The sequence below is a fragment of the Protopterus annectens genome, chromosome 2.part2 (genome assembly GCF_019279795.1).
Source record: "Protopterus annectens isolate FY-2018-M chromosome 2.part2, PAN1.0, whole genome shotgun sequence".
Lineage (NCBI taxonomy): Eukaryota > Metazoa > Chordata > Ceratodontiformes > Protopteridae > Protopterus > Protopterus annectens.
In genome coordinates this window covers 154,415,207-154,437,920 of record NC_056730.1, presented here as the reverse complement: position 1 = coordinate 154,437,920, position 22,714 = coordinate 154,415,207, and the positions used below count along the sequence as shown (strand labels likewise).

General features: G+C 43.0%; 1 protein-coding gene across 1 annotated transcript in view; it reads right to left on the bottom strand.

Annotated features, from left to right (window-relative positions):
- KIF2A (kinesin family member 2A) overlaps positions 1-22,714 on the bottom strand; it is a 2,798,933-nt gene that overhangs the window by 141,685 nt on the left and 2,634,534 nt on the right. The window contains exon 20 of the mRNA XM_044063819.1: positions 12,256-12,357. Coding sequence (XP_043919754.1) covers positions 12,256-12,357 — 102 coding nt within the window. The remainder of the gene's footprint in view (positions 1-12,255; positions 12,358-22,714) is intronic.

Here is a 22,714-nt window from a genome sequence, read left to right as displayed (position 1 = left end):
ACAAAATCACAAATATTCCATTTTCCACATGGAAATGTTCCGGTAGATTTTAAACCAATAGATAAACTTTGTTCAGGTAAAACAAAATAGGATTTCACCAATCAGTCAAGACTTTGCCCCTTCTTACAAGAAATCACAGTATTATAATGCTATATTTTGTTAAATTTTTCATCCTTTGTTAACTTTCAAAAATGTTTAACCTGTTTACATATCTCTTCACTTAATATGTTATAGGTCATAACATAATACATTTTATCCTGAACTTCTACATTAATACCATCAGATTTATTATTATTTATGTATGTAGAAAAATACTTGTTTTCAAGAACTTTAACGCATCATAAACAGCAGTAATAGCATAGCCTCTATTAGAAACATTAAGGAAGTGCGCAAAATTTCTCTTCCTAGATCTTTACTATTATTACAGATTCTATAGAGATGCAAAAATTTACCATATGGTAGAGAGTGCATCAAGTGAGAGGGGATGGCAACTAGTGCCATGAACAAATCGTCCTCCATCATAAAATTTCCTATAGACAGAGGTACAAATCTCTCCAGTATCTAAACCTACAAGATGCACACCAAGAAAGTCAATTTCTTTCCCAAATTGTAGTCCATCAAAAGTCGGACTATAAATATTATGATGTAAATCCCCTACAAAGCTATGTAGTAAATCCATGCCATCTTGACATATAAAAACTAAATCATCAATATATCTGTAATAATGTAAATCATGCTGATAAATATATTCCCTTTCAAACAGAGCCATAAACAGGTTTGCATAGGCAGGGGCAAAAGGTGCCCCCATAGCTGTTCTTGATGTTACTTAAAAATTCCCTCTGCTGACACCACCACTGAAATTGTCCAAACCCAAGCTGCTTCAGTGGATATAAAAAGTGTACACACCCCTGTTAAAATGTCAGGTTTTTGTGATATAAAAAATGAGACCACAATAAATAATTTCAAAACTTTTCCCACCTTTAATGTGACCTATAACCTGTACAATTCAATTGAAAAACAAACAAATCTGTTAGGGGAAAAAAAATATAAAAAATAAAAAACGCACAATAAGCTGGTTGCATAAGTGTACACACCCTTAAACTAATACTTTGTTGAAGCACCTTTTGTTTTAACTGCAGCATTCAGTCTTCTTGGGTACACACCTACCATCAATTAGAGAGAGACTAATTAACCTCAAATAAAGTTTAGCTGTCCTAGTAGGACTTTCCTAATATTTACTCAGTTGCCTGCTACAGCAAAAGCCATGGTCCGCAGAGAGCTTACAAAGCATCAAAGAGATCTCATTGTTGAAAAGTATCATCAGGAGAAGGGTACAAAAAAACTTTCCACAACATTGGATATGCCATGGAACACAGTGAAGACAGTCATCAAAAAGTGGAGAAAATATGGGACAACAGTCACGTTGCAAAGAACTGGACGTCCCTCCAAAATTGATGAAAAGACAAGATGAAAACTGGTCAGGGAGGCTGCCAAGAGACCTACAGCAACACTGAAGGAACTGCAGGAATTTCTGGCAAGTACTGGCTGTATACTACATGTGACAACACTCTCCCGTATTCTCCATATGTCTGGAGTATGGGGTAAGGTTGCAAGACGGAAGCCTTTTCTAACACAGACAAAAATCCAGGCCCGACTACAATTTGCAAAACAATACATCAAGTCTCCCAAAAGCATGTGGGGAAATGTGTTATAGTCTGACGAGACCAAGGTTGAACTTTTTGGCCACAATTCCAAATGGTACGTTTGGTGCAAAAACAACACTTTGCATCACCAAAAGAACACCATCCCCACGGTGAAGCATGGTGGTGGCAGTATCATGTTTTGAGGTTGCTTTTCTTCAGCTGGAACTGGTGCTTTAGTCAAGGTGGAGGGAATTATGAACAGTTCCATATACCAGTCACTTTTGACCCAAAACCTTCAGGCATCTGCTAGAAAGCTGAAGATGAAGCGGAATTTCACCTTTCAACATTACAATGACCCCAAGCATGCATCCAAATCAGCAAAAGAATGACTTCACCAGAAGAAAATTTAAGTTTTGGAATGGCCCAGCCAAAGCCCAGACCTAAATCCAATAGAAAATCTGTGGGGTGACCTGAAGAGGGCTGTGCACAAGAGATGCCCTTCACAATCTGACAGATTTGGAGCACTTTTGCAAGGAAGAGTGGGAAAATATTGCCAAGTCAAGATGTGCCATGCTGACAGACTCCTAACCAAGAAGACTGAATGCTGTAATTAAATCAAAAAGGTGCTTCAACAAAGTATTAGTTTAAAGGTGTGCACACTTATGCAACCAGCTTATTGTGATCACAAAGTTTCTGCTAGTAATATTAATACCGATCTTAACTGCTTTGCTATTTTTTCTGTGTTAATGTGCTATGATGAAATGTCTATCTAGTACAAACCACGTAATGTCTGTAATTCCAGAAATAGAAACTGAAAGCAGTAGATAAAATGACTTATGACAAAAGAAATCACTACTGAAAATGTTGTGGTGCTAAACGCTTATGTTAGATTGAGTAAAATAAAAATCTGAAATAACAAAACTTCAAAAAAAAAAAAAAAAAAAAAAAAACCATCACAAACCACGCTCCAAAGCATTTGACTGTTTAATACTTTTAAAATTCAAACGACTAAGTGCTTTCACCTTCTCATACATCAGGCGTCATGAGGCCCTTCATTGTTGCCCTCCACCCTAGGTCTGATGCATCTGTCCCTTCATTGTTGCCCTCCACCCTAGGTCTGATGCATCTGTATGCATGTGCTGGGTTGGGGTGGGTGGTTGGAGAGGAAGGCCCGGGTTCAGTAGTATTTGTTGGATCCACCACATACATCAGGCATCATGAGGCCCTTCATTGTTGCCCTCCACCCTAGGTCTGATGCATCTGTATGCATGTGCTGGGTTGGGGATGTTGGCATTGAGACCATACATTTTTCAGGTACCACTGCAGTTTTCACATGTGCATTCTGGCTAGAGGCAGCACAGGGATGGTGGCTGCCATTAGCCCCAGGATTTGCAAGAATTGTCTTGCAGATATCTGTTGAACCTGTAACAGACTTTGGAAGTGAGTAGAAAGGGAAAGAACTTTGTCCTGAGGGAGGAAAGTCCACATCAAGTCTGTTCTGATCCTGCAGCCCAGAAAGATTTTATCCTGCTGGGAGGTTAAGGATGATTTTTGGATGTTGAGGGTGAATCCCAGGCTTTGAAGCAGGGAAGTTGTGAACCTCAGATGGTTTAGAAGGATGTCCCCTCTGTTTCTGCTAGAATGAGGATGTTGTCTAGGTAAGGATAAATTTGGACACCTTTGGTTCTGCAGAAGGCAATAGCTGGGGCTAGGCATTTTGTAAATACCCTGGGTGCAGTTGATAAACCAAAGGGTAAGGCTTAAATTGAAAGTGAGAGCAGGGCCCAGTAAAATGCAAGAATTTTCTGTGGGAGGGTTTTATGGGGATATGAAGGTATGCTTCCTTCAGTAGTGGGTGTAGAGTTTGAAGGGATAGCATTCTGAATTATGGAACTTTTAGAAATATGTTTAGAAAGGACAGATCTTGTATTGGTCTCCAAGGCCAATCTTTTTTGGGGACCAGAAATATCTCGAGAGACAGGTTCTATAGTTCCTAAGTTCAGAAGGTCTTCCAGTATGTGTGGAATGAGATGCAGTCGATTTTTTGGCTGAAAAGGAACACCCCTTGGAGGGGGCTTTTTCTTCCCAGAAAGGAAATATCCGTTTTGTACTACTGCTAGCACCCAGTTGTCTGATGTGATGGATTTCCAAATGGGGAGGCAGTGGGAGAGGCGGGCTGACAAGGGGAGGTGGGCAAGGCAGTCACATGTTGCTGGGTCCACTTCTATCCTGAAAAGGCGGTCTTTGAATAGTTTGTGAGGCAACTGGCCTGGAGGAGGGGGGCCTCCTGACAAAGGTAGTCTTAGCCAGGTAATTTCTGTAATATTTAGGAATGGGGGGCACTAGTAAGTGCTTGATGTCTTGAAGCTCCTTACTTTTCTCCTGCAGGTTTTAAAAAGGTCAGCAGACTGCAGACCAAACAGGAAACAGTAGGTTGTGGTCTAGTGGGGTGTCTAGGATTTTTGACTTGAAATCCACTGGTAGGGGTTGGAGGCATAGTCAAGAATATCTGCGAAGTACTGATGCAGAAGCTGCAGACCGTGCTGAGGCCTCTGTTGGATCATAACTGCATCTAATGGAATGCCTGGCTACCTGAGAAGCCAGGGACAGTTTAGATTCTATCTCAGTTTTGGTAGGGCAGTCAGGGGTGGATGATAGAGTAGAGGCTTTTGATACTAGGTCCAAGGCATATTTTATCACATGGGTTTGATAGTTGATAACTCTGACGGCAAAGGTGGAGGAGGTATAAACCTTCTTTCCTATCCTATCCATTCTTTTGCTATCTTTGTCAGTAGGCAGAAGAGATGCTGAAGTAATCATAGGTTCATACTAGGCTATCTGCCCAAGGGCATTTATAAGCCTAGCCCATAGTTATTTGGCTTTCGCCACCCCTTTAGTTTGAATAAAACTATGCCTATTATTTTGCTGTGCCTCTGTCAAGCAGTGACACTGAAGTAATCCCTGGGGTATATCTGCGATTCCCCATCCATTGGTCAAGATTCCTCTTGAACAAGGCCAGCGAGGTGCTCTGCCTCACATGTACCGGGATTTTGTTCCACAGCATAGGAAGTCTCTGGGTGATGAATCTGTCCCTCCAGCACGTTCTATTAATAACCATGTCAAGGTTTAAGTCTCCCGCCCTTGTGGTTCTGAGGGATCTAGATTTTTGAGGTGGAGCATATTCATCAAATCAGGGTTTGACATGGCCTTATATGTCAGGCACAGGTCACCTCTGAGCAAGCGGTATGAGACTGAATAGAGCTGGAGTTCTTTCAGTCGGGCAGCATAAGACATATTTTTGAGACCCTTTATCCTTTTGGTGAGGAACTTTTGGGGCCTTTCCAGCTGCTGCAGGTGTCGGGTCAGATACATTCCGAATGGGGCATTGTACTCAATCATAGGTCTAATGAGTGATGAGTACAGGGGGACGATGACCTCCCTTGATCTAGATGTGAATCCCTTCATGATCAGGTGGGCAATGTAGAAGGTTTTCCTAACTACTTTAGCAACATGAGTGTCAAACGAAAGGCTACTGTCAACCTGGGTCCCCAGATCCCTGATGACGACTTCTGTGCTCAGTGGATTGCCACCTATATAATAGCTAGGGGTAACCTTGTTTTTCCCGAAGGGTATGACTATGCATTTCTTGGCATTTAACTTTAGGCCATGGCTCTGGCACCAGTTATCCGTTTCTGTGAGGCCCTTCTGAAGGATATCTGTGTCAGATGCGTTTTCGACTATGGCGCCCAGTTTGCAGTCATCTGCAAACTTTGTCAGCCATAACCCTCCTGTGTTTGCTTGTACTTCAGAAAAGTAGATGCCGAACAAGAGTGGACCCAGGACTGATCCCTGTGGGACACCACTTGTGACAGGCTTTGAGTCTGACATGGCTCCAGCAACTCTGACCCTGTGGGTTCTGTCACTTAGCCAGTTTGCAACCCATCTTGTGATGTATGGGTTTACATTCAAGATGATGAGTTTTTCGATGATACCTGAGTGGGGTATTGTGTCGAAGGCCTTTGCCAGGTCAAGGTAGGCTGTATAGACTGCCTTTCCCTCATCAATGGCCTTGGTGACTGTCTCAAAAAAGTCAACCAAGTTTAAAAGGCATGATCTGCCTTTGACAAAGCCAAACTGGGTTGGATCCAAAGTCTGCAAGTTCCCTATGTCTTTATTTATGAGTTCCATTATGATCCTCTCCATGGCTTTGCAGATAAGGCCTGTCAAGCTAATGGGACGGTAATTTCCAGGGTCGGTGGAGGCACCGCCCTTGTGAAGTGGGACCACAGTCGCCATGCGCCACTCCTTGGGTACGTATCCTGAGGTGAGGCTAAGATTAAACAGCTGTCCTAACTGCGGGTTTAATTCCTCATTGAGTCCGTGGAGCACACAGCCGGGGACACCATCCGGTCCCATGGATGCTGTGTTTTTTGCTTTGGAGAGAGCAGTTCTCACCTGGGCGTTGGAGATGTTTGGGGGGCTACAATCCTCTGGTATAGATATCTCTCCTTTTGGGAGGGGAGAATTTTGCACTGAACCTGTCAGCCAGTATGTTGGCAATGTGTGTAGGTTCAGTAATCTTCACATCATTTTGAACTAATTCTGAGCATATCTGGGAGTTTCCTCCTAGGTTTCTAACATAGCTAAAGAAGGCCTTATGATTGTCTTTTGAGTCCTTGATTTTTCTCTCAAAATTTGCCTTGGATGATTTTATGAGAGCTCTTAGTTTTTACTTATAATGATCAAAGGTGTCTTACCTTTCAAGGATTTTGCTCTATCTTGTAGTAGCTTCCTCCTTTTGTTGTAGAGCTTGTTTATGGCTGGGGTCCACCAGACTGGACGCTTGCCTTTGGTACAAAGAGTCTTAGTTTTGTTTGGGATTGCCTGATCCATGCAGTCCTGTAGGTGCTGGTAGAAGGCATTTGTAAGTGATTCAGCGGTTTGAGTAATGTTTACCACTGGCTCAGGGGCCTTAAAGGAGACCACACTAGTTTTTAGAAGTGTGAAGTTGGCTTTTGAGAAGTTTTTCACTGTGGTCTTTTTATTTCAGGTGGGGCGGGATGAGGACCTCCAGCGAGATTAGTTTATGATCTGATCTCACCAGTGAGGGTATACTTCCAGTGTTGAACATTGTGATCCCATGTTCGTGATGATGAGATCAAGTATGTTTTCTCCTCTTGTGGGATGGTGACTAGTTGTTCCATGGCATTTGAGTTTATGAACTCCAGGAACCTTTGGGCTAGAGTGTTTGGGCTTGAGTAGTGTTCCCAGTCTATATTAGGGTAGTTGAAGTCACCTAGTATGATGGTGTTTGGAGATACATTTATCCCCTCCATTGTTTTCAGGAAGGCCATGTGAGGTTCCTGAGTTTGAGAGGGTGGCCTGCAACATGCTACAAATTGCAGAGCAGTCTTGCCTATGGTTAATTGCACCTGGATGGTCTCCGATGCATCGTGCGTTGCCACCAACCTTGAGGTGTGGGTGTCCTTTATGAATATGGACACCCCCCTCCTTTCTTGGTGTTGTCCGGATTTTGGGTCCGGAACGCATGATATGAGGTGAAACCTGCTAGTGCTGGGGTGCTCTCAGGAACCTTGAACCAGGTTTCTGTCACAGCACAGACATCGATGTTCTCCATACTGAGAAGGGCCTCGAGTGTGCATCTTGAGATTGAGACTTCTGGCATTGAGCAGCATTACCCTTAGTTTTTACTTTTTGTGTTCTAGGGTGGTAGGTTTAGAATTTGAGCCTTGCCTAAAAAAGGCACTATGGGGGTGGCAAGAGCCTTTGGCAATATCCGGAAGCCTAGGGGTGACAGGTGCAAGCCGCCCTTGCTAAGCAGCGTGGCTTGTCCAGCATGTCATCCCAGGCAGACAGACATTGGATCCCCTTTGAATGACACCAGAATTTAAGCCAATTATTAAAGCTGATCATCTTATCACTGTATTGTGGCATCCTTCTAGGTGAAGGTAGGATACTGCTCAAGGTCAGGGTCATACCTGCCTGGGCTACATAATCAGAGAGCTCCTCAATGTCTCTTTTCATGTAGTCCAAGGAGGTACGCCTCAGGTCGTTGACACCAGCGTGGACAATGACTGCGCCGCACTTGTACCTGCTGTTGAGAGACCTGAGTGCTTGTGTTATGTGGCGGATTCTAGCGCCCGACAGGCAGCTTACTGTGACCTTCTCCTTACTCAGTCTGGTGAGCGGGATGTCAGTGTGTCTGACTATGGAGTCACCTATGACAAGTATGTTTGGTGTTGTATTTGGCCTTAAGGGCAGTGACTGCTTTGCACACTGATTTTGTTGTTTATGTGTTGTTTGTGTGGTGTATTGAGTTTGCAGTTGCTTGGGTGTCTGCTTTGGAGGCCTTTGCTGTTTAGGTAAATTTTTACTCAGAGCCTCCGAGTATGTCTTAGTGTGTTTATGTGTTTGATTCAGTGGTGTGGTTGAGTTATGTGAGACTGGTATTGTGGTGTGTGTAGTTGCCTTCTCCTCCTGCCTGGTCTTGCCAGTCCTGAGTTGAGAGAGCTCAGCCTCCAGTCTGGCTAAATAGCTGCATCTCTCACAAGTGTTAGTGTTACGGGAGGAGGAGAGGGTTGTCCGTGTACATGAGGCAATTGTAACATTGTCTCAGAATTCCCAGATTCACCAACTGGGCAGGAGAGGACGCCAGCATCTGACCCTTCGACATGCTAGAAAGAATTATGAGTTGGTATGAGACAGAAAAGTAGTGGGCTTAGCAGGAAGTGGGCACTCCTGGGGGGGTTTGCTAGTGAGAGATTTGTATAATATAGGAGTGCTTGACCTGCAAAGAGAATGCTTATAAGACAAGGGATATTCTTATAAGACAAGTGCTGAGCTTTTTGAGAAGAAAAAGCTATTTGGAACAAGTGCTGCACTTTTTAGTGTAGGTGTAAACTGTTTAGGTTCCTAACAGAGCAGTTATAAGGGAAAAATTGAAGAACAGACTTTCTGGAGCCAGAAAGAGTTTAACCTTGTTTAACCGGCGCTGCCCGATGCTGCTCTAGTGGCAACTCCGCTAACAAGGCTAAAGCACGTTAAAGCGTGCTTGATAGCAGGGGCTGGAAAGAAGCAGGAATAGACCCAAAAGGGAAAATAAAACTACAGTTTCAAGTCAGTAACCACCTCTATGGGGGGCAGGGAAGCTGCTCAACGTTAGTCACTGCCACTGATCAAGAGAGAGACCCTCCTTCAGCCCAAGCAAAAATGGCCTCACAGAAACTTTCAAACAGTTCAGGAACAGCAAGCCTGTAACTGAACTTTTTTAACTCTCAGAAAAGTGGGAAAAAGCAAGATTTTTTTTGTTTTGTTTTTACAGAGATAGCAGAGGTTCACAAGTAATATCAAGTTATAACAGTGCAGTAAATGACCCCACACAAGAGTGCTAGGTCAAGGACAGAAAATATGCAAGTTTTAAGAAAAAAACGATTTAAAATTAAGTGCAAACAGGAAATTCAGCAAACAGCTTTTGGTTGTGCTCTAAATACAGCTACTAATACAGAAATCAAGTTTAACAAGCCAGAAAATGCTCAAGCTAGGCAGCTATGCAGAAAAACTTAGCAAATAAACACAGAAAAAATACTTAAAATCTCAAAAGTGGCTCCCTTTCTCTCTCAGCGTTTTTTCCTCTTGGAGGGTGCTTCACCAACAGCCAACAAGCCTGAAAAGATGCCCAAACCACGAGGCAACTAGGTTTTAAGAGAGAAAGATGAAGGAGTTATGGAAATGACCCCTAGTGGCCAATAAAACTACAGTTTCAAGTCAGTAACCACCTCTACGGGGGGCAGGGAAGCTGCTCAATGTTAGTCACTGCCACTGATCAACAGAGGGACCCTCCTCCAGCCCAAGCAAAAATGGCCTCACAGAAACTTTCAAACAGTTCAGGAACAGCAAGCCTGTAACTGAACTTTTTTAACTCTCAGAAAAGTGGGAAAAAAGCAAGATTTTTTTTTTTGTTTTTGTTTTTTTACAGAGATAGCAGAGGTTCACAGCCTTGATTATGTGTCAGCAGATACAGCAATCACAGCAGGGTCTGCCAGGGATGGTTTAACTAGGAATTTTTGTTCATCTGGAACTTTATAGCATCGGTGTTGTCTCTTTGGGGCAGGTGGTTGAGAGTCTGGGTTCTTTGATGCTGAGGTGAATACATCAAAGGAGGCAGGAATGACTGGTGGGATGGCTGAAGGTGAGGGAGATTCCACTTGGGAGTAATTCATAGCATCTCCTTTGTGTTTCAGTCATTTGGCAAGTGTCCCATTTAAAGTACTTTCATCTTAGTGATGGTCGCCCCAAAGGTGATATCCTCTTGTGGCGAGTCCCCTTCTATGGATTCCTCATCTGGGGAATAATATTCACGTGGAGAGGCAATTTGAGAAGAATAGGAGATTGATTTCTCTGAGGATGAATAGTAAGGTTCCTGTTCTTCCCCTTCATGGGCAGTAGGCAGAGGGAGAGGTGGCTGAGGCAGGCCTAGGACTGAGCACTGGAATGGTGGAAGGGGAAGAGGCCATGGGCCTAAGGGCCATGAAGGCCTGCGTCAAGAAGTTGGTGAAGGATTGCCAGTCTGGGATTCCTTCAGAAGGTGGAGTCTGGTGTTTTGTTTTCTGCTTCCTTTTCAAAGGAGTGGTTTTTGGAGAAGGCCTGTATTCAGAGGCCCGGGAAATGGTAGGGACTTCACTTCAGGCAATGGCATCCTGATAAGTCGTCCGACGATATCTGGTTCCCCCTCGACATCGGTAGGGACAGATGTCAGAGTTTTCTCCATGGACGCGCTGGGCATTACTTCCAAAGTGGCTTCCTCAAGTGGAGCCGTCGAAGTAGATGGTTCTATCGGATGTCCCTCAACCCCTAAATTGGAAGCTGGTGGGACATCCAATGGCGGAGAGGCAGAGGAAGTAGGCCTGGAAACTTTGGTCTTTTTCCTTGGTGATTTCGTAGTGGCCGATTCAAGAGCCATCCTGAGCGCAAGTTTTTTGAGTCGCTGGTTTTCTAAATATAGATTGAAGGCGGCCAGACGACTTCAGAGAGTCTTGGGTACAAAAGACTGACAAATTGAGCAAGCGGTATGGTCGTACTCTCGGCCTAGGCAGAAAACGCAGCGGTTGTGTGTATCCTTAAGCGGAATCTGGTGCCTGCATTGGCATTTACCCTTCTTAGTTCACATCGGCTAGCGGTAAGTACAGCAAACCAAGCTCAAGCAAAAAAAAAAAAAGTCAAAATCCCCAACGGGGTACTTAGCTTTAGATATCTTCAAGTAAAGGAGCGAAGTGATCGATGTGAAGGTCGACTGTGGCTGAAAAGTTCTGAGGTCTGTGCGTGAAGACTTCACATTTAAGGCCCCTGGTTTACAGCCCTACATGTGACGTCCCACGCACCTACAGCAGCCAGGCTTAAGCTTTTGTATAGAAGCTGATGTTCGGGTCGCCTGAGGCAGGGAAACCCACACTAAGAATACTGCAACACAGGAACAGAAAGACATCAAAGATTACTGAAATTCAGTTTGCCAAGGGAAAGTGATGTCAGTGAAGCAAGGAAAATGGATGTGAATACATAATATGAAAAAGGGACAGCTTGGAAGGTTTACATATTATGGACCAAAATGTGATGGGATGGGTAGCATTGGGACGCTCACATGTAAAAGTATTATTTTGTTTACTATTATTTAAATGCAGATTTTGTTTAATATGACTTAATTGAAAGCAACATATTTACCAAACTGGGCTTAAGTAAAAGTGAGTTTAAGTATAAAAGTGCATTTCTTATGTTCACAGAAGCTAGACTTGACTTTGTACCCTCTCTGCATACATGCTGTAAATGAATAAATAAACTTTTTGTAGTACTTGACAGAAAATTCTTGAATGGATTATTTAAAGTATGACTATAACTTTCATTAACAGTGTTCAGGACGTCCTAACTAATAATTAAGCTAGCAAGTTTGTGCTAAATTGCATTCAACATGTTACGGTGCATAAGCTTGTCTGCAGTGTTCAACAAATAACAATTAACAGCATTCTACTTAAAACAGAAAAATATATTTTATTAGACACACCAAGAAGTGGTATCTGAAAATAATACCAATTAACGTAAAGAACCATGCTGACATTCCCATTATTTCTCTCTCCACAAATTTCAAAATGCTGACTCCACTTCCCTTATTATTTTTCTTCTAAAGGACTACTTAGTTATCCAAGAACCAGAACCACTTAAGATTGTGCTATACTTCTCCAATACTAAGATGATGCATCTTTCCATGTTTTAGACCAGACACTGCTTTTAGGTTAAGTTTTTTTTTTATGCGCTTAAAAGTTTTGAATAAATTATGCAGTCTCGTAGGTTGTGCTTGAAAATGGTTATGATTTATGGTCTGTACACTAAGTTCATACAAAAGTGACAAACACATCTTGGAACTTTAATACAGCAACAAGCATCAATGTAAATTTACATTTACGACGACTCAGACAGACTTGTTTTAAAATAGCAAATCAGTTTGCTTTTCAGTCAAATATTTTAAAACTTTAAAACTCTTTTAAGGACAAATCATTGGAACTATTACCTTAAAATGAAAATATATAACTGAAGAGTCAAGTACCTGGAAAACTGCTCTGTGATCCTCTAATACCTGTTCTTCCATTTCTACCATTTGTGACACTGCTTCATGAAATGTGAACAGCTGGGGAGAAACTTCTTCCTCCTTGAAACAAAGACAAACACTCTGGTTACTGGTAATGCAGACAGTCATGTGTGCACTTATTATACACTCCACTTTTGCCTAAATTTCATTCCATATTTCTACAGTCTACCCATCCCCATTAAACCATCCCACCTAGCCCCCTACCATGTAAAACAAATATACAAACTATTAAAGGATAACTGGCGTTCTTTAAACAAAGGAATGAAAAGACCAATATGCAAACTCTGAAGACAGCCCTAAGGCTTGTTTTCACCATGGTCTTTAATCAGTCAGTACATTTTAGTTTTACATTGATTTCAGTGCTAAACTTATTCTGGCTTTCTTTACATTTGAAATTTATTGCTTAAAAATGAAAAGAAAACCATTATTTTTAGTGATATTTCTTCTTGTGACAGTTTCATATTGTCATGAAACTATCTGCCTAGATCGTTCATTCTACCCAAGCTAAACCTCTCATCTGTTGGTATTTATTTTTTATGTGCAAAACCCATATGCGAAATATTCAAAAATTAGGTCAAGATGTAAACATTTAAGCATTCAAAACCTGACTGTCCCCTCTACTAAAACATATCTTTAAATTAAATTAGTCTAAAGTACACATTAACTTGACACCTAATGTTAACTTAGTAACAGGTACTAAAGTTATTAGGGTATGCAGGCCTTACATGAACAAGAAGTTATGTACTCACCATAACGTTTGATGTATGTAGTCCATCTCGCCTCACATTCTTACCCATGGGTTCAGAGCCGAATGTAGGCTCTGACTCGGCCAAACTTTTCTAGCTCGAAGTCTTTCTACTGGCTGGGCTAAGATGGTATCCCATGCTGCACTGCTCTCTATCCCCAGATCTAGTTTGCTGCGAGCACCAGCACTCATTCTCCATGCATAACACCACCCAAGGAAAGGAAGAACAAACCAAGAATGAAGGGAGCTCTGAAACCAGACCTAACCTCCAGATCCTCCAGGACGGGGGAAGGAGGGGGGATAAGAAAGAATGTGAGGCGAGATGGACTACATACATCGAATGTTACGGTGAGTACATAACTTCTTGAGGTTATGTAGTCCAATCTCGCCTACATTCTTACCCATGGGACAGCATCCCCAGCACCTAAATCCTGGGAGGCTCAGTGGAAAATAATCCTGAGCACTGTGGAACCAAAGGAAGACCTGCCCCTAGATACCACATCCAACTTGTAATGAGTAACAAAGGTGTGAGGAGATGCCCAAGTAGCCGCAGCACAAATATCATCCATAGACAATCTGGCCTGATAGGCTGTAGATGTAGATACAGACCGAGTAGAGTGAGCCTTCACCGGGAACGGTAAATCTTTACCCCCTGAGGAATAAATGAAAGAAATGCAAATGGAGATCCACCTGGACAGCGTGACTTTGGAGACATGAGACCCAATTCTGTTTTCCAAAAAGGAAACAAACAACTGATCAGATTTTCTGTGCAGACAAAAAAACATAATTGTCTGTGTACATCCAACTGATGAAATTTAAATTCTGCCTTGTTTGAGAACTGGAGAAAAAACACTGGCAACACAATAGATTGATTAAGGTTACTGATGGATTATTATTGAGGATAGGCATTTGGCTGATACACTAGGCCCTTTACCAGGTATTATTTATAGAAAAGGGTTCAGTTTAAAATCTCTCTTAGAAAGGAATAAAAGAATGGGCCTCAATAGACATAAGGGTATGTCTCGATGTGGGACATGTCGTCAGTGTAAACATACACAAGAAGGTTCACATGTTATAGTGAATAAACAGAAATATAAGATCATGGGTAATTTTAACTGTGCTTCCAGAGCAGTGGTGTATGTGGCTGTGTGTAATAAATGCTCGGCCTTCTATATAGGGAAGACCGAGAGGGTCTTGCGGAAGCGCATGTATGAACACCTATATGCAATATCCAAGTCGGATATAAATAACGCACTAGCTCGCCATGTGATGGAATACCCTGATCATACTTTCCAGTTTTCAGTGTTAAGACAAGTGTTGACAGACCTAAATTCAGGCCCTTGGCAGATTAACCTAGAGAAAGAAGAGCTGTTTTGGCAAATCAGAACGGGAGGATATATATATCCCGGATTGAATGAGTCCATTTCCCTGTCCTGTATACTTAAACATTTAGCCTTAAGGAGATAACAAGTTTTATTACCATGGCTTTTAACATACCTGCCCTTTTCATATTTTTATACATTTTAGAATATGGGTATTTTTTATATAATTATATGTATATACGGGTATTGATTTTTGCCCTGTATTGTGATTGTATCTGTGTCATTACATGTATTTTTTGGATAAATGTGGTGGTGGTGGTGGGGGTTTAGATATTTATACGTATTTCTGGTTTACATTTGATAGTTATATAGATTTGGTATGTATTTCCATGTTCCGTCAGTTTGGAGTGTTTCAGATTTTGCTCTGCTACCCTCTTTGTGTTAGTAGGTTTGTGATATTTTAGGTTTAAAACAGTTTTATAGTCATTCACTACTGATTTTTACATTGGACAGTATTTTCCTTTGTATTACATTATATATTGTGTTTTTACATATTTACATTTTCATATATTCTAAGTAGATTATATGTTATAACTAATGTGTTATTAATTGATGTTTAATATTATGCACATTTGATTAACACATGTAGTATATTATATTTTTAATGACTTTTAATGACAGCTTAAAATGAATGTGTTTTTAAAATAGGAGGGTCCTCATTATGAGGTCATTAACAGGGTCATTAAGTGTATATTTAAATTAGTTTTACCCTGGTATATGCTGTTTTGTCTGATGAAGGAAGGATACAAAGCCTTCCGAAAGTTCTTGTGGATTAATAAAGTGCTAACATCATAGTTGCTACATCGTGATTATTCTCACTAACTGGATTTAACATAATCGCTACCTGCAGAAGGTTTCCTCAGTGGTTTTCGTTTTACTGAGTTTGTCTGGCAGTTTTGGTTTTTAAGGTTACTGATGGACACCACTTTGGGAAGAAAGGAAGGGTTGGGTCTGAGAGAAACCCTGTCCTTATGAAAAATCAAATAAGGGGGGCTTGACTGATAAGGCTTGAAGCTCTGAAACGCGTCTGGCTGACGTGATGGCTACTAAAAAGACAGTCTTCCAGGTTAAGAATTTTAAATCACAAGTGGCTGCAGGCTCAAATGGGGATGAGGTAAGAGCTTGTAGAACAAAGTTTAAATCCCAAGGCATGACAGGTTCCGATACCGGAGGATGAAGTAACAGAGTGCCCTTCAGAAAAGCCTTACAGAGTCTATGAGCCACCAGACTAGGTTCGTTTGTGACATGAAAGGTAGAAATCGCCGCCAATTGGACTTTAATGGTTGCGGCCGCCAAACCCTGGTTAAAGAGCGTCGACAAGAACTCCAGTACAGATGAAATTGGAGCCGTGTAAGGGTCAATCTTTTGGGTATGAGCCCAGATTGGAAACCTCTTCCATTTACTGTAGTGAATCTTCCTGGTGAAGGGCTTATGAGAGGAAGATAAAATATGAACCACCTCCAGTGAAAAATGAAGCCTAACTAATGACGGAAGTGGAGTAGCCAGGCTGTCAACCGGAGGGTCTGAAGAGAGGGATGGAGATGCCCTGACATGTGTGTCAGTAAGTCTGGTTGTGGGTCCAGAATCCAAGGAGCGTCCATGAGATAGGGATGGAGAAAGGGGAACCAAATTTGACGAGGCCAGTGTGGAGAAATCAGAATCATTCTGCTTCCCAAGGCTTGCGCTTTCTGAATAACCTTTGACAGCAAGGGAACCGGAGGGAAGGCATATAGTAGACCGGAGGGCCAATCGTGGACTAGAGCGCCCCTGGGTGACTCCCCCTGAGGGGGGGGGATCAATGTGAAGTAGCTGCTGCATTTGGCATTGAGGGGGCTGGCAAAGAGATCGCAGCAAGGCTGACCCCACCTGCGGAAGATCTGTTCCGCAACTTGACAGTTCAGGGACCACTCGTAAGGCATCAGAATAGCTCTGCTTAGCCTGTCTGCGATCACATTGGACTTCCCGGATGTGAGTTGCCACCAGAAAACGTTGGGAAGACACTGCCCACTGCCACACTCGCATGGCCTCTCTGCAAAGGGGATAGGACTAGGTTCCTCCCTGCTTGTTCAGATACCACACCACTGACATATTGTCTGAGTGGATTGCAATAGTCCCGAGAGGAAGAAAACTCTGAAGTGCTTGCAACACTAGTAACACAGCTCTCATCTCCAGGACACTGATATGCAGATGCATCTCGTGCTCTTGCCACGTGCCTTGGACTGTCCTGCCTAGATAATGCCCCCCCCCCCAATCTGGGAGGCATCCATGGTCACCGTGGCAATCGGGGATGCAGGAAAGTACAGTTGTGTACCTACCATAAATGTAGATGTTCGAGTGTATTCACTGTTGCAGTCATTACACTTGGGTTATCCTGCTGGCAGGCTACCCGCAGTTGGCCAGAGTTCCAAAGTCTAGGTCTGGCGTCGGTTGCTGTCACCTCTTCCCTGACGTCAGTGTGCCAGGGGTATAAAAGATGCAAGACGCCATTTTCTTCAGTTTTTCTTGCCCCAGATGTCAGGTGTCCCCAGATAGGAAGGCTGAAAAGAATAAAGTATGCCAAAAAGCATGCATGTACTAATATAGACATTTCCTTCATCTACAAGCAAATACACCACATAGGTTGTATAGAGTTGAGAAGTACAGACAAGTCCCAGCAATGAGAAAGGGGGATGGTGGGTGGGTAACCTGGACTGCAGCAGTGAATACACTCGAACTACATTTATGGTAGGTACACAACTGCACTATGTTCATCGTGTTTCACTGTTGCAGTCATTACACTTGGGTTGAATCCCAAAGCTGAGGTTGGGCGGCCGAGTCTAAATAGGATTAGGAGAGGCTACCAGGCCCTGCAGAACCACAGTGGCAAAGCCTGCTCTGGATTTAGAGTAGAGAGGTAAGTGGTAGTGCTTGGTGAAAGTGTGCACTGAACTCCAGGTTGCAGCTTCTAAGATGTCTTTGGTTGGTACTCCTCTGAGAAAGGCTGCTGAAGTGGCTGCTGCTCTGGCAGAATGTGGACCAATGCCCTTAGGCACTGATTTGTCATGTTGTGCATAACAGAAGCGAATGCAGTGTCCTATCCATTTTGAAATTGTCTGCTTTGTGATATGCTTTCCTTGTGATCCTGCAGCATAGGCTACAAACAATTGCCCAGTTTTTCTGAAAGCTTTTGTTTTGTCCAAGTAGAATCTCAGCTGTCTGTGTATGTCCAAAGCGTGCAGTAGTCTCTCCCCCTTTATTCTGGGGGTTTGGGTTGAAACATGGTAAATTAATGGTTTGGTTAAGAGCCACATTGGAAACCACCTTTGGCATGAATGTTGGATTTGTCCTAAGAGAAACCCCATCCTGGTGAAAAATGATGAAAGGCTCCACAGCCATTAATGCCTGTAACTCTGAGACTCTTCTTGCTGAAGTTATTGCTAGGAGCAGAGCCGTTTTCCATTCTACGAATTTTATATCAGCTGTGCTGGCTGGTTCAAAAGGAGGCAGTGTGAGCTTTTCTAAAACAAAACTGAGATCCCAAGTTGGTATTGGTGCTCTCCTTTGGGGTCTTATGTTTTTTGCCCCTCTGAGGTACTGTCTTAGGAGAGGATGTGAAAAATATGAGGTTCCTTATTGTAGTGAGTTGAAATGGCAGAGGCGTGGATCTTAACTGATGACAAGGATAGGCCTTTGTCCAGCATCTCAGTTAGGTATTGTAGAATCTGAGGTATATTTGGAACAAGTGGTTCGAGCCCTTGTGCCTGGTTCCAAGCACAGAATCTTTTCCATTTTTCTGCATAAGATTTCCTAGTGCTAGGCCTCCTGGCTTCTAAAATAACATCCAAAACAGCTTTAGAGAGAGGTGCAGTCTGAGTGGCTACATTATCTGCCATGCTGCTAGATTTAAGGTTCTGAATTAACTGTGCAGAATCTGATTGTTTTGTTGAGTCAGAAGATGAGGAATTTGAGGTAAAGGCCAGGCTGGGCCTTGAGACAAGCTCTTTAGGATTGAGTACCAGTGCTGGCGTGGCCAGTCGGGGGCAATCAGGATCATCTTTGGCCTCTCTTGTCTGACTTTTAGGAGCACCTTGGTAAGAAGAGGCAGTGCAGGGAAGGCATAAACTGTCAGGGTTTTCCAGCTGAATGATAGAGCATCCACTTTCCATGCTTGAGTGTGAAAAGTTCTTGTGCAGAATTTCTGTAGTTGGGAATTGTGAGGGGAGGCAAAAAGATCTATGTCTGGGCTTCCCCATTTCCTTGTTATCATGCTGAACATCTGTGGATTTAGTTTCCATTCGTGTGGATCCATGAGATTTCTGCTTAGTTTGTCTGCCAGTGTATTTTTTGTTCCTGGCAGGAATTGTGCCTGCAAATGTACTTGATAGGTCAGTGCTGTGTTCCACAAAGTCATGGTTTGCCTGCATAGGGGGTAGGAATGTGTGCCCCCTTGCTTATGTACCACATAACAGTGGTATTAACAGTCTTTATTAATAGTTGTCCTGGATATAGCAGGTCCTTGAAAGCTGTCAGGGTATTCTGTACAGCTAGCATCTCTTTTTGATTGATGTGAAGTTGCATTTGTTCCTTGGGCCATGTGCCCTGAATACATTTTCCTGCCAAATGTGCCCCCCAGGCATAATCCGATGCATCCGTTTGTTGTCTGCCTGGCTGTGGGTAAGGTGAAAGGCTGTCCCTTGTTGTGGTGACAGGCCTGGGACCACCATCGAAACTCCTATTGTAGGCAAGGAATTAAAGTTATGATTGTTTCCAGGCTGTGACAATGTTGAGTCCAAACACTGTTTAGATACCACTGTAGTTTCCTCATATGCAGTCTTGCATATGGAATTAGTAGAATGCAGGATGCCATGAAGCCCAGGGCTTGCAGAATTTTTCTTGCAGGGAGCTGGGTCTTTGTTGCCATCATTTGAAAGTAATGAGTCAGTTGCCTTTGTTTGTCTGGCGTGAGATAAGCCATATGGGCAGTTGTATTTAAGCTTGCACCCAGGAATATTATCTCTTGAGAGGGCACTAGTTTTGATTTCTTTTCATTTACTGTGTACCCTAGGCAAATTAGCAATCTTTTTACAAATCCCAGATGCTTTAGAAGAATGTCCTTGCTCTCTGCTTGAATAAGGCAGTCGTTCAAGTAGGGATATATTTGAATTCCTTTTTGTCTGCAAAATGCAATTACTGGGCGAAGGCATTTTGTGAAGACCCTGGGCGCAGTAGATAAGCCAAAGGGCAGTGCAGAGAATTGGTAATGCATTGAGCCAGCTATGAATCTGAGGTATCTTCTGCAAGATTGTCCGATTGGGACATGCAGGTATGCCTCCTTGAGGTCCAAAGTAACTAGCCAAGCCTTCTTTTCCAGCATGGGTAGAAGTTGCTGTAGTGTTAACATTTTGAATTTTGGAACATCCAGGAAAGTATTTAGGATTAACAAGTCCAGTATTGGTCTCCAGGCTTGGTCCTTTCTGGGTACTAGGAAAAGTCTTGAGCAAAATCCTTGTCCCTGTTCTTGCTGTGGTACTCGAATAGCTCCCATGTTCATGAGAGCAGCAATTTGTTTTTGTGCCTCTGCCCATTGGTTTTGTGGCAGGTCCGGCATACCTTTTGATTCTGGAAGGGTGTGAAAGAGTAACTCGTAACCCTGAGAAACAATATTCAGTACCCATTTGTCCTGGGTGATTATGTGCCAATTTTTTGAGAAAAGTGCTAGCATTCCCCCTAGGGGTGCTGCCAAAAGATAAGTGCTTGGCATTTGTAGAGGGAAGTCGTTGGGACGGTTTCCTATAAGGTTGTGATTTGTCTTCTCCTCCTTTGGGGGCTGAAGCACCCCATTGTTTAGGTCTGTAGGAGCCTTGGGGCTGAGATCTGCCTCTTGGGCATCTGTATCTGCCTCTTTGTGGCCTGTCTGACACAGGAAAGGACCAATGTTTTGAAGGCCAGTTTCTGCTAAACCTAGGTGGTTGAACCTGTAAGAAATCCTTTACTGTCTGCATTGACTTTGCTTTATCCTCCATTTTCTTTAACACCTCTTCTGCCTTAACACCAAAGTATCATGCTGTAGTGGAGCATCCAAGGTAAACTTTGTTCTTTCAACCAAACACACTTACGAATGACAGAGCCTGTAACTGCGGCTCTACAAGCCTCTAATGAATCAAAACCACATTGTAGAGTATGCTTTCCCACTTGTTCAACTTCATGCAATAAATCCTGCATTTCCTTACTGTCAGGACTTTCAAAGTTTGTAACCATTTTCTATTTTAACAAGGACATGAGGTACTGTTGATATTTAAGCATGTGAAACTGGCAATTTAAAGCCCTTACAGCTAAAGTAGCTGAAGTGTAAACTTTTTTCCCCCATCTACCCAGAGCTCTGGAATCCCTATCTGAAGGGACAGGACTTTTAGCAGTGGAAGCCTTAACCCCTTTAGGACCCTGTGAAATTGTTTCTGGGTCTGCAGGAGGGTTTTTGTAAAGAAATTTATGAGTCAGGGACCCTGTAGTACCTGTCTGGCTTGACTGGTGCAGGGGGTAAAGAATAGTACAGTTTTGTACCTACCATAAATGTAGATGTCCGATAGACATGCAACTGCAGTCATAACATGTGGGTTGTCCTGCCTCAGGCAGCCCTCGTTCGGCCGGATTCCAAAGTCTGGGTCCGACGTCAGCTGATGTCGCATTTCTCTCCGACGTCAGAGCGGCTGGAGTACATAAGCATCAGCAGACACCATTTTCTTCAGTGTTTCTTGCCCCAGATGCCAGGTGCCCTCCAAGGAAGGCTGTAATCAAATTGGAAGACAAAAACAGGATTCCAAACAAATAAATGAGCAATAAAACAAATACACCATAACAGATATCCCCAGCTAAGAGTAACAGGGATAGGAGTGGACCCTAGGCATAGAGGGGTATGGAGGGAGGGAAAATCCGACTGCAGTTGCATGTCTATCGGACATCTACATTTATGGTAGGTACAAAACTGTACTATGTCCTTCAAGAATGCAACTGCAGTCATAACATGTGGGTAGAATACCATAGCTTAGCTGGGGAGGAGGTATGCACCAGGAAAGAGATGCTGTGTCAATCAACCCCTGCAGCACTGCCGAAGCAAAGCCTGCTCTGGATCTGGAATATAGAGGGAGATTGTAGTGTTTGGAGAATGTATGCACGGAGCTCCATGTAGCAGCTTCTAGAATGTCCTTGGTAGGCACCCCTCTTAAAAATGCTGTAGAGGTGGGTGTAGCTCTGGTGGAATGTGGTCTGACATTGGCTGGAACAGTCTTTCCATGAAAGGAATAACAGAATCTGATGCAATGTCCAATCCATTTAGAAATAGTCTGTTTTGAAATTGCTTTTCCTTGGACTGCAGGGGCGTAAGCTACAAAAAGTTGTTCAGACTTCCTACTGGCCTTGGTTCTGTCCAGGTAGTATCGAAGTTGTCTGTGAATGTCCAAGGTATGCAAAAGTCTTTCCCCCTTATTCCCAGGATTGGGGAAGAAAGCAGGCAGATGAATGGCTTGATTTAGAGAAACCCTAGATACCACCTTTGGCATAAAAGTAGGGTTGGTCCTTAATGAAACTCTGTCTCTGTGGAAAATAATAAAGGGTGGTATTGCCATTAGCGCCTGTAGCTCCGAAACCCTTCTTGCTGAGGTAATCGCCAACAGGAAAGCTGTCTTCCATGAGAGAAATTGCAAGTCAACTGAAGCTGCTGGCTCAAAAGGAGGTAGAGTCAGTTTTTCTAAGACAAAATTGAGGTCCCAGGCTGGCACTGGGGCCTTTCTTGGTGGCTTAATGTTCTTGATTCCCCTGAGGAATTGACTTAGTAAGGGGTGAGAGAAAACAGGAGGATCAGTGTTGTATCTAGCTGAAATAGCAGATGCATGTATCTTTATGGAAGAGTATGAGAGGCCGTTCTTTAACATCTCTGCCAAATATTCCAAGATAAGTGGGATGTTCAGTAATGATGCATCATGTCCCTTGCTGGTATTCCAATTGCTGAATCTTTTCCACTTTGCTAAGTAAACCTTTCTGGTGGATGGTCTTTGAGCCTCTGTTAGTATCCACTGAACTTCCTTGGAGAGAGATAAGCTGAAGTTATTTAGGGGATCTCCCAGGCTGTTAGCTGCAGTGTCTGAAGGTTTGGATGCAGTGTTTCGAAATTGTGTTGAGTCAAAAGTAGAGGCCACTGAGGGAGGGCCCACCTCCTGGTGTGACATATGCTCCGTAGTAGTGGGTACCAGTGTTGTCTTGGCCAATCCGGAGCTATTATGATTCCCTTGGGCTTCTCTGCTTTGATCTTTAGTAA